The sequence below is a fragment of the Vombatus ursinus genome, unplaced genomic scaffold, assembly GCF_900497805.2.
Source record: "Vombatus ursinus unplaced genomic scaffold, bare-nosed wombat genome assembly UNPS02010461.1, whole genome shotgun sequence".
NCBI lineage: Eukaryota > Metazoa > Chordata > Mammalia > Diprotodontia > Vombatidae > Vombatus > Vombatus ursinus.
The window spans coordinates 8,920,551-8,933,234 of NW_020950239.1; the positions used below are offsets into that span (position 1 = coordinate 8,920,551).

At 47.4% G+C, this 12,684-nt stretch overlaps 1 protein-coding gene across 2 annotated transcripts in view; it reads left to right on the plus strand.

Annotated features, from left to right (window-relative positions):
• Positions 1-8,887, plus strand: part of ART3 (ADP-ribosyltransferase 3) — a 57,889-nt gene extending 49,002 nt beyond the window's left edge. For both annotated transcript variants that reach the window (XM_027854640.1, XM_027854641.1), the window contains exons 8-10: positions 2,801-2,836; positions 7,160-7,192; positions 8,600-8,887. In XM_027854640.1, coding sequence (XP_027710441.1) covers positions 2,801-2,836; positions 7,160-7,192; positions 8,600-8,721 — 191 coding nt within the window. In that variant the 3' untranslated portion in view covers positions 8,722-8,887. The remainder of the gene's footprint in view (positions 1-2,800; positions 2,837-7,159; positions 7,193-8,599) is intronic.
• Positions 8,888-12,684: the final 3,797 nt, after the last annotated feature.

Here is a 12,684-nt window from a genome sequence, read left to right on the forward strand (position 1 = left end):
GATGCTTGAGCCACTGTCTGTGATACTGGAAAGATCAGGGAAAGCAGAAAAGACACCACACGGATGGAGAGGGCAGATGGTGTCCTGACTTTCAGAAAGATAAAAACAGAATCTTCACTTCATGGGAAAATTCTAGGAGATAGTTATTAAGATTAATTAATTAATTAAGGAGATAGTTGGGGAACATCTAGATTGGGGAAGCAAGAACTAAAGAACAGTACGTACCAGACTAACCTCATTTCATTTTTGTCAGGATTATTGAGTTAGTAGATAAAGGGACATAGCTATCTAGATTTTGGTAAAGCCTTTGATAAAAGATCTCATTTATATATATATATATATATATACACACACACATACACACACACATATATACATATACATATATCTTTTTAAAATGTATATGTGTGTATATGTACATATATATGTATGTATATTTTCCCCCCAGTTACCTGTTAAAACAATTCTCATCCATTTCTCATGGAGAAAGTGGAGACATATGCACTAGACTAGAGGTATCAATTAGACAATAATAGAAGCAGATGGATTCAGAACTGGTTGAGTGGTGGCTCAGCACAGATGGAATGTCCCAGGAATCAGTACTTGGACTTGTTTGCTGTTCAGCATTTTTATCAGTTACTTGGCTAGAGATATAGACAGTGTGCTCATCAGGTTTTCAGATGACGCAAAGCTGGGAGGTTTAGCCAGCCCATTGGATATCTCCAGGATCCAAAAGAACCTTGATAAGCTAAGGGCATTGGGCTGACTCTTATAGGTTAAGTATAGATAAATGTAAAGTCTTATGCTTGAGTTAAAAAAATCAATTTTATGGGAAGACATCGTGGTACAGGAGAAAGATCACTGGCTGTAGAACCCTGGGTTCAGATCCTGCTTCGGATTCTTACTAGCTATATGACCTTGTGCAAGTCTCTGAACTTTCCAAGCCCTAGTTTCCTCATCTGTATAATGAGAGGATTGGACCAGATGTGCTCAGAGGGCCCTTCCAGCTCTCAAACTGAGATTCTGTGAAGTATAAGATAGGGCAGGCACAGTTAGCTCGAATTGTTCTGAAAAAGATCTCGGAGCTTTAGTGACTGTGAGTTTTGTCTGAGTCAGCAGTGTGATGTAGCAATCCAGTGCAGTCACAGGCTGTGTGAAGAGCGGCCTGGCTCCCAGCGTCAGGAGGCGATGGTGCCTCTGCCCTCGGCCCTCATCAGGCCTCCTCCGGAGCGTTGTGTGTAGTCCTGGGCACTTCAGTCCAAGGAAGACATCCACATGCTGTGCAGGATCCAGAGGAGGGCAGGAAAGCAAGACAGCCAAGGGCCTGGAGTCCATGAGCCCTGGCTCATATGTGTGGGCACAGAGTGCTGTCTTCAGCCCTCTGGAGGGCAGAACCAGCAGCAGTGCTTACAGAGGCCAGTTTGTGCTGAAAAACTTCCCAACCCTTGGAGTTTTAGGTGGGGTGGGCTGCCTGAGAAGGCGGAAGGCTCTTCCTTGGACGTCTTCAAGCAGAGACTGGACAGCCGCCGGTCTCAGACACATTATAGCAGGGATTTCTTTTGTGAGTGGGTTGAGCTGGATAGCTGCTGAGGGCCCTTCCAGCCTCTCACGCTCTGTGACTAATAATGTAGCTTACGTAATACATGTGAAGACTTAGGAGCTCTTCATGGATATTTTTTTCATGAGGATCGTTTTGTGATTTAAACCAGGCCATGTATATTCTGTTTAAAGGAACCCTGAGAGAAAAATCAGGTCTTCTTCACTAACTTGCTACTCTTAACTTCTCATTGCCTCATTTTCCCCTTTGTCCAAGGGTGATAATGTTTCCCCTGCCAACCTATCTTAGAGGGGTGTTGTGAGAGTAGAATGAGACAGGGGATTGGAAAGTAATTGTATAAATTATTAACAGCACTGTGTAATGTACCAAAGGAAGGCTTGGCTCTTTACATTGAGTCATCGACACAGTCTTTTATTAGCACCACTTAGCATTCTTAAATCTTTCAGATAATACACATTCTTATGGTTCTATTTGGGATCTTCTTTGGAATGGGTGTTTATCCCAGGGCACATGCCGGAGCTGCCACTCTCCACCTGCTGGGCCCTGAACCACGTCCCCCAAAGAGCCACCAGCTGCTTTACCAGAATAGAAACTAGGTCAGAATTCCAGTTGAGTACAGAATGCTCCCACTCAGTCTCACAGTTTTGGCTAACATAGATGTTTATGAAAACCAGTGGGATCACAACCACTGTCAGTAAAAGAGAGGTGTGATATAAGATAGAGAATGCTTCACTGGAAACACAATCTCACTTATTCCCCTTGAGCAAGTCCCTTACCATTTTGGGGCCTCAGTTTCATCGCCTGGACAGAAGGGCTGAGAGGTTGTTTCCAAGTCTGTGTCCTGTGGTACCAATCCATTCAGCATGCGTCTTCAGTGGGATGCTCCTGTAAGACATCTCCTGGGGGCAGCTAGGTGGCACAGTGGACAGAGCACTGGTCCTGAAGTCAGGAGGACCTGAGTTCAAATGCGGCCTCAGACCAAACACTTGACACGTGCTCGCTGTGTGACCCTGGGCAAGTCACTTAACCCCAATTGCCTAAAAAAAAAAAAAAAAAAAAAAGAGGTCTCCTGAATTTAATTGAAAATTGCCCAGTTAAGTAGGATATCTGTGTTTGGACCTTTGGAAATTAGAAAACCTGACAGTCATAACATCACCCAGGCTCATGTTTCTTGAGTTTATTATGAAATTGTATTTTTAAATTGCATTGAGATAACTTCCTGAAACTTTCCTTCTTATTCAGAAATGGAGGAAGAGCAGGAGCCTGTTGAAGACCCTGGTAAGAAATAGTTTCTATCAGTAGGGGTAAGAAAGTGAGACCCCGCTACTTCAGGTGCAGGGGGCGGGGGCACAGAGGGGGAGAACTTGATGTGGCATCCTGAGTGTCCTTGAAGACCCTCTTCATCAATAGCTGTCCCACATCCCAGGGGGAAAGTCTCATGGGGAAAATACTATTGAGTCTGTTCAAAAAAGCATTAATGAAGCACCTGCAGACTAGGGGTGTAATGCCGAATGCAGGTGGATCCCTAGAAATGCCAGAGCATCTTTTATGGATTCCCCATCACAATTAAATAAGAGGGTGATACCAACCCCTGGGGAACACCGGAAAGATAAGGGGGGCAGTAGTAGCCTTGAGTGCAATTGTACCCTTAATCTGAGACTTCTTTCCTAGTTTGTGAGATTTCCAAGGGGGCTCTGAGTAATTTTTTTTAAAAGGAAGAGGTAGGTCAAATAAGTTTGGGAACCTGCGGCCTAAAGAATGGACGCCAGCTTTCATTAGATACTTTATGCAGGGACTCTGTAGGTTTGGTTTTCTTGAAGGCTTCAAAGCCTGGGAGAGTAGCAGTATTCTTGGAGATGGCAAGTGACCTCTGGCTGCATCACTTCATTTAGCTGCTTCTGCCAGTGCTGAATTCTTTGGTGATATTGCCCTAGCTCCTATAGAAGCTACTGAAGTTAGAATTCAAACCCAGCCAAGCTATGCAAACTCTGTGAGGAGACCAGCTCCCGAAATGCTTAAAGAAGGCCTGCACGCACGCCCAGAGGCCTTGCTCCTTTTTGGATGGGACAGATACCTTAGGCATGATGAAGTTTGCTTGCTTTGAGCAGACTGCCTAAGCCCTGTACAAGGAGAGCATTCCAAAGCCCGGAAGTGAATGTTCAAAGGGAGAACACCTGGCTGTTGACATTTGTGGCGCGTTCCCTAGTGGGCATCTTCTGTGCCGTGGTCCCTCATCCCGCTGACTTTGGCAGCTGTGTGAAACAAGAGAAAGGGCGTTGGCACTTCACCAAGGCCTCCAGAGGCTTGGATTCCAAAGTGTCCGTGTCATGGCGATGGGCGCTTTAACAGCGCCGCAGAGGCTCACCTGGAAGGCCATGAACATTGGCTTCCAATCTTCCCATCCTCCTCCACCTGAGATGACACTGTAGATAAAGCAAGATAAACTGTACGCTGACTCTGCTTGCTGATAGGTGCTGAGCAAAATGTAGAGGAAATCTTGATATATTCAAATGTGTGTTCCTGATGTGATTATCGTTGTATTCTTGCCTAATGTCTGCACTGCCCTGAGCCAGCTCTCCATTTTAAACAAGAGATCACTGGGAATTTGGGAGGAAGCAGTATCACTTAAGTGAGGAGGTTGGGAGCCCCCTGCAGAGAGTTTAAAAGAGGGAGGAGAGAGGAAGTGGGGACCCTGCTTGTAGATGGCTCTGTCAAGGAGTTTAGCTGTGAGAGGGAGGAGGGATGTAGGACAGCATCTGGCAGGGACGGACAGTGAGGACGGAGGAGGTAGGGACGTGTTTACAGACAGCAGAGAAGTGGTCGGGGAGATGCTGGCTATTATTAGGAAGCTTGATAGAGACGGAGAAGTGGCTGGAGAGGACGGGATGGAATGGGTCACTTCTGTACGCAGAGGGATTTGCCTGACAAGGAGAAGGGCCACCTCTTCATGGAGACGGTGAAGGAGAAGGTGGGGGACACGTCTGAGTGTGTGAGATGAGACGGGCAGAAGAGCAATCTTCGTCAAATGGCCTCGTCTTTTACTGAAGCACGAGGCACGGTTCTCAGCTGAGAGTATGGTAAAGGGGAAGCGATGGAAAAGTTGAGGAGGGATGAAAAAAGCTGGGAAGATGTGTTGCGGTAAATGGCACAGTGAAGTTATTAGGGACTGCCTCATAGGGCAGCCCTGCTGCAGGGAGAGCCCAGTATGTAACATGCATCTGTAGTGTTTCTTATCAGTGTGGTTTTGTGAATTTTCTCCAGCTCTGTTCAGAAGTACATGAATAAGAAGAGTGAAGGCAGCGCATTATGGGAATAATCCAAGGTTGAGACATGGCATAGCACAGTCATAGGAAAGACTGTGCACCAAGTTCTGCATTCACTGAGGAAGGGAGAATGTCCTGGGATTCAGCAGATAACAGCTGCCAGAATTCTGACTGAGTGATAAGTGTGGAATGAATAAACCTCAAAGGCAGAGAGCTTCAGAGTAACAGTGGTAAAGAGAGAGCTTGGAAGTGGCCGTGGGGAGCAGGGAGTGTTCTGGCTCTTCCTGCCATGACTGGTGAGTTGGGGCCGTGAGTAAAAGTGTAGCCTGGGGTGCAGAGCCATTAGAAGGAAGGAACGTCTCAGAAGGTGGAGGGAGTGGGAAAGGAAAGCAGATTTGTTGACTGTGGAGCAGGCCTTCCAGAAAGTATAGTGGAAGGGGTGGATGGATCTGGAGTGCGACATTGAGAGGGCAGGGTTGAGGGATACGGGAGGAAAAGATCTGGAAATAAGGAATGGGGAACAGGATTTGGACTGTGACAGCAGGGGTTTGAAATCCCTGAGATGGGGGTAGAAGTATGCTAGCCACTGAAGAATTGGTGCAGGAAGATTATCAGTGACTGAAACACAGCCCATTGAGAAAGGGATTCAACTGTTCAGGTCCTCCCTTGACATCCAGCCTTGTGGCAAGTGGCTTATTGAATCCTCTGAGGCCCAGGAAGCCAAATTCACAGCATGCCGGAGCAAAGGAGAGGACAACTTGAGAGAGTCTGGACAGGAGGCAGGATTTTGGCAGTTCAAGGTGGATATAATCTGGGAGTGGCCTCTGGGTTCCTGAAGAAGGCCTTGGGATAGGCCTACTTCTGGACCAGTACTCCCCCAGAAAACTGAGGAGCAAGGAATCGATGGGCTAGATGCAGGGCTTCTGTGAGGACAGAGGCAGAGGTAATCAGGCTAGCTTCAGGGCTCCCAGCTCCGGAGAGTCTCCCAAGTTAAAATAAAGGTCACAGGTTAGTGGACTGGATCAGGCTCCTTGGGAAATCCCGGGGGCAAAGGCAGCCTTCATCTTAATTGCAGGAGTTAAAAGATGAGTTAGGAATTTGCTAGCCACAAAACAGGTTAACTGAGGTTCATATTCAGAGTTCTTCTAATGATGACGGGTGGTGCCATTTTGTTCTCTCATAAACATCAGGCAAGAAGAGGGACTGAGATGATCTGGATGGCCATCTCAGTCAGCAAATAGCCAGTGATTGATCAGGCAATCTGCCCGAACTCCATTCGTTGGTGGTGTCTTAGCCCCGTTCCAAGATGGCAGAACAGAATACGCTCACTGTAGAGCCTGGAGTCGGAGGTGCTACTGTTGGTCCGGGCAGGATCCTTGTGGTGTAAGGCCTGATGTGTAGGTAGTAGAAGCACTGTTACATGTGGTGGAGCAGATTAGGAATACCTCCATGGGTGGCAGTATGTTTAGGCTTCCAGATGAGTCCTTGGGCACAACCCAGGATGTCACTCAGGATGGAGTGACGGAGGGCTGCAGAGTGGAGAGGGACCTTCAAACCCGCTTCCTGATTGGGCAAAGACAGCCACTCTCACCTGTCAAACATCAGGGAGCCTGGCCGGATGATGCAGCCTCTGGACCTCGTATAGCACCTGTCTGCATGTCTTGTCTGTCCATGTCATGTATTATTTTTGTGTTAAAATGATTTGCACGTATACTGACCCATTACTAGACTAGTAAGCCTCCTGGAGGCAGGGACAGTATGTATATAAACTTTTCATCTCCTCTAGCATCCAACAGGGGTATGCAATATATGTATTTAATCAATTAAAGTAAAAATACTCCGTTTCCTAGCCTTTGAAGCAACGCCAATAGAGAAAAATGGATTTGACTTAAGATGGAACTCGAAGTTGGATTGTGTCCTCACCGTGTCTCTTCTTCTTTAGTAATGAATTTCAGTAGGAGCCCACTTGAGAGGTTGCTTGAGTCTAGTACTTAAGATCTGTAATGTAGGTCAGAGCTAGCCATGCTCATCCATTCTGTGTAACTCTTGTCTTTGCCTATAAACTTGTTACAGAAGGTCTAGAATTCAGGGGAAAGATAGCCACACGTAATACACAATACATAGGTAACATGTACATATAATATATAAAATCATATCTGGTTTACATATAAAATTGCATAAATTATAGCTGCATAAAAATCGTTATTACTTGGTGTCTATAACTGGATTTTATAAAGGGATTTTTGATTGCTAGATTTTATAAAAGAATTTTCCATTGCCGAGCTAACATATATAGCCAAGTACAACATAATTAACTGAAAATGCGTTTATTCCTTAGGTCAGAGAAGTCTAGACTATTTCGACAATCCTGGTAAGAAATATTATTTCTTCAATTAGTTAACACCTCTATTTCTGCTGTTTGGGAAAATTTTTTTAAGAATACTGTACCACATAAATATTTTATAAAAATTCATGCAAGGGAAGATTTAAAAACACTTTAAGAACAGAGAAATAGAGTCAGAGTTGAAATACTGCTACCTGTTGGGTTGTACAGCCTCTGAGGCCCAGCTTCCAGGAGCCTGGAGCAAAAACCTGGCCTCCCACTTTACTGGCGGGGGGCAGTGAGCCGCGTCTCTCAGTCACCTGCGTGTCTGCTGAGATGGTGGTTTTCGGCATCCTTCAACACCGCCAGGTTAGACTGGAAAGCCCCCTCCGCAGTGGCTCTTCTGACACATGCCAGTGCCCGTGAGCCTCCTCGTCGGGCCCTGTCGCGGCTGCTCCAGCCTTCTGTTGGGCATGCAGCAGTAGCTGGCCACGTTGTGGTAGAATGGCTTAGTTTTACCGGAAGCTTTTAAATAACATTCGAAGGACATTTTAAAATCAGGTGATATTCAGAAGAAGAGCCTTTTGCGTGCTGTGCCTCTGGCCTGTCCCTTACCCAGTCCCATATAAAAACATTCAAGCATCTCAGCTGAGATACTTGAATGAAGAGAAACCATGAGGTAGATGATCCTGAGAAGCAGGTGCTCCCCTACCTTAAGCAGATGACCAGGGGCCAGTCCCTAGAGTGCCTGGTGGTGTGTAGGGAGCAGGAATAATGGGGTCTCAGCCTTCAAAAGCACACAGAAAGGGCGAAAAACAAGAAAGAAACATGTGGGCCGCGCTGGTACATATTTCTATACCTAACTAGACGACTGAGGAAAGGAAGCGTTTTGCCTCAGTTTATCTGGCTACCGCGGAGGTGACAGTCTTTTGTATCTTTAAAGAGAAGCGTGCCACCGGGTAGTTTGAGCGTTCACATGCGGGCTCTCCCTGAAAGCCTCGGAACGCGTCAGGTGAGGGCGTTGGAGAGGATGATTCTGCGGGACTGGCGCCCGTCGCAAGACTGAAGGGTCGTGTCCTTCGGGTAGAAGCGCTGGGCCCCTGCTTGGCAAAGCCCGACGCTGCTCCAGCCCATCTTACCGACGTGTGTGTGTGTGTGTGTGTGTGTGTGTGTGTGTGTGTGTGTGCGCGTGTGTGTGTGTGTCTGTGTGCGTGCGTGTGTGTGCGTGTGTGTGTCTGTGTGTGCGCGCGTGTGTGTGTGTGTGCGCGCGTGTGTGCGTGTCTGTGTGTGCGCGTGTGTGTGCGTGTCTGTGTGTGTGTGTGCGTGTGTGTGTCTGCGTGTGCGCGTGTGTGTGCGTGTGTGTGCGTGTCTGTGTGTGCGTGCGTGCGTGTGTGTGTGTGCGCGTGTGTGTGCGTGTCTGTGTGTGTGTGTGTGTGTGTGTTTTCTCATCAACAGCTCCCGCTCCCGTTCCGTTTCCCAGCCACCGCCCGACCGCGGCGTCAGCTCCCACCCCCTTTGGCGGGGGGCCTCTGCCCCTGTTGGGAGGCTTGTTCTTTTGCTCGGTGCTTTCGTTGTGAAGCTCTTTGCTCGTCTCTGATCTGCACAGGCCCTTCGTTACTTAAAATGCATTGTTGTTCATTATTGACTACTTAAGGAAATTGAAAGGCATGTGAGTGAAATTCTTCATGTTTTCTACCGATCAAACTCTGTGTAATCCTCTGTGTAAATAGAAGCCCACTATGTTAGTAGTAAGGATATCTTAGAATACTTATTAATCTTCCACTTGTGAGTTTATGTATTAATCTTATGATTGTATAAATTTGGTGTTTCTGAATGAATTCAGTAAAAGACTAAGAAGAATAGTAGAACTGAAATTTTGGCAAACTTTTAATGTTAATGCTGAACAGCTCTAATAATCATAGCTAGCTTCAGTTTAATAACTTTTTTTTTTTAATAATCCACATGCCTTTGACCAGTATTCACTGAATGCTTATTCAGTACTACTATGTACAAGGTAACGTGCTGGGCATTTTGGGGGACGCTGTGTACGTGACCTTCAGTTGTTTTCATTGTAAAATAAAAGGATTGGACTGTGTTTTCTCTACGAGCCCATCAGTGCCAGTTTCTCTATCTTCACTAGATGCAAAGAGGTCATACTGTGCCTGCCCTCACAGAGTTTTTCCAGTTGGGAAGGAAAGCTAAGACACGTAGCAGTAACTACAAGCCCGGGGAGAATATTAAACTGTAAGAGACATGCGCTCCATGGGTGTTAAAAGGGGGCATGAGATAGTACCAGGGCAGCCCAGACTGGGACCACTCCATCTGCTGACGTAAATATTCTTCTTCAAAGAATCATGGCACGGAGGCGGACTTAGCTGTCTTAGAGGGCTCAGCCAGAATGCATTTTGTAACTTTGACTTGAAATTATACAGAACCATTTTGTTGACCTTATACTCAGCAAATAAGATAATGATTTTGTCAGAATTGTTCTTTTGAATGATCTACAACTACCTAACGAGCCTGTCTGACCTGGGAAGGAAAGGTAGAATCCTAAGTCTAGTTTCTGCTTTGTAACAAATGACTTTTAGTTCGGTTCTTGAGAAAGTGAAATAAATGTAAGCATTTTCAGTCTAAACTAGTCTTGGGTCTTCTATAAAATCTTATGTATTTGAAATATCAGAATATATAGTTTTGAAACATTTAATTTTTTAAAAAGGAATGCAAATGAACGTTATGGTTCAATTTGTTTTATCTTCAAGAACTCTAAAGGTATTTGTTTCAAGTTTGTAGCACTTTTAAAAGGGTGCTGTAAGCCTTTGAATTTATGATTTCCTATTCAGAAATTAGAACTCGTAACCCCTTCCTCCCACCGTGATTGCCTGCTGATCCATCTCATAGCAGCAGAACACCTAAATACGAGTCCTGAACAAAAAGCTTCTTTACTGCACCTAGAGCAGGTTTTACATATGGAGCCTGGCTCGGGCAGGGTGGCATCGTGGTTCGTGCTCCTGACCATTTGTGCAGAGGAGTGGGTCCTTGGACTCGGGGAATGTGTCTACGATCGGCCCCATAAGTCACTGCCTTAGTGCCCCAAGCTAGGAAAATTAACCATGCGAAAGGACCGTGAGGCAACCTTGTTGGTGAATGAAACACTCTCCCTCCACGATCTCATTTGGATAGTTTATGGCTGGACTTCCCTTTTCCCTCCGTAGCGTGGACTCTGACTTAGTCACCCATCTGCATTGCCATTTGCCTCCAAATCCATAAGGTGGGAAAACTTGATCCTTTTCATTTCAAGGAAAATCCTGCTGTAAATGTCCCTAATTCAAACCAGCGAAGCGAAGGGGGACTCATCCACTTAATGCAGTAGCTTGTGGGGAGGAGCATGATGGAATGGAAAAGGACCGGAAGCAAGCGCTGGGTGTGGAGTCGGAGGAGTATCCGAGTGACCGCACTGCCCTCGGAGCTCACAGCCTGAGCCTCGGCAGAGGGAAGAACCTGGCCGCCCTCACAGGCCAAAGTTCAGGCGCCGACCAAGTGGGAGTTGTTATTCCTGTGGTTCAGAGAGGAGGAGAGCGGACCACCAGGTGCCACTTTATTCTGAGTGACAGGTGGCTTCCAGTACAGAAACCTTTCCATTCTTCTAGCCAAAAGAGTAGCGTTTCACTATTAACGATGAAAGATTGAGGGCAGCACCCGCCGTGGCTGGTTTGGTATTGCAAACTTCAGTGTTAAAGTGCTGCTCACCTTTAATCATCTATAATTTGTGAATATGCAGGATTTTTAAAATTATTTGTTTTTACACCTCCTGAATTTACCCCTGTATGCCTCCCACTCTCCCTCCTAAAGAGCCAGCCTTTATCACAAAGAATGTTGGGGAAAAGGGAGGAAGAGAAAAAATTCCACAAAGCCAATCAATACATAGAAGAAGAACCTACCCATGTAAAACTCCACACCCGCTCTGCAAAGGCACAGGAGAGGTCTTTTCATTTATTCCTGGGACCAGGCTTCTTGTTTTTTACTTCCTGTGGGCACAAAATACCGTGGTACCCCTGGCATGGTATAGTTACATCTAGAAAGGAAACTTGGAAGAGGGCATGGAGAAAGGGTTGTGGGGTGGGGGATACAGAAGGCGTCTGTAGGTCTAGTCCACTCGGTTTTTATACTCAAAGGGCTCCTCTCCTGTCTCACTGAGCAGACAGGTCGGGATGAGTGCCTCTGTCACTATGTAAGGGTCACAGTTGGCAGAGGGGTGGCGATCTTCCAAGTAGCCCTTCTCCTCCCAGCCAGCCACCCTGGGAATGCAGATGCTGGTGCCGCGCTTGGCCACGCCAGCAGAGAACTCGCTGATGTTGGATGTCTTGTGGAAACATGACAGGGCAGCGTGTCGAACAGACCCGCTTTGGGGCCACTGGCTTGGCTGCCATATTGGTGCCACTTACTTAGTCTCTTGATGGCTTCGTTGTACCTCAGACCATCCTCATCTCTCTCATTCATGCCCTTGGTGGAACTTAGTGTGGCAACCAGCTCCATTCCGGTTCCTGGGACTGGCTTGGAATCAAATGTTACAATGGAGGATGACACGGGAAAGCCAGTCCTTTCACAGGGTGAGCCGGCATTACATCAGCATTTGTCCCCCCAGTTTTGACTCCAGCGTAGAGTATGGCAGGCATGGTACCGAGCTTCTCCTCTGCCTCTTCACAGTAATACGGATTCCGTCCTTGGGGCCCAGGCGAGCCATCGGAAGGCCAGTTTGATGGAGGGCGTGTGCTTGGTCCATACCAAGCCAGGTTTCTGGTTAGACACCATAGATAGCCGTTATCAGTTATAGGTACGCCTCAAAGCGGTCTCTGCGGGTTGGGGCCTTTTCAGAAGGGGCCTCAGAACAGAGCAGCTGGAATGAGGTGCGGATGGACGCCAGACCAGACCGCTGAGGCGGCTGTCGGCGCTCTCGGGCTCACAGGCCTGCGTGGCGGCCCGGTCTTTGCTACCTCGAGGCGAGTTATTTTTGTTCAAGTGAGAACGAACGAACGAGCTGAGGAGGCCGTGTGGGAAGCTGTCCTGGGCCTGGAGGCGTGTGGGAACGCCACGGCAGAGGCGAGGAGGGGACAGGACTGTTCTGCTGGCGGGGCCAGCTGGAGGCCCGAGAGGGTGCCCGTGAAGGTGGCGCTGGCGGCAGTAAACGAGAAAGCAACGCCCACTTCCTCACTCACCAGGCCGTCCCACGTCCTGCCGTCAAAGCACTTTTCCTTCAGCGTTGCTCTGACCATGGCTGTCCTCTCCGCTGACTCCAGTGGCTTCCTGTTGTGCCAGGACAAAATATAAATCCCTGTGTAGTTTTTTAAAGCCCTGCACTGCACAAGCCTGCCCCACATTATCCTTCAGCCTCACTGGACCCTGTGATCCAGCCAAACCAGCCTTCTCTCCATTCCTGCCAGGGCACTGGTCATCCCCCACTCCTGAAGTCTTTCCTGATACTGACCTCAGCTGGTGCTGTCCCTCCCAGTCTGCCCCGTATTGAATTAAACTTGTCTCCCATT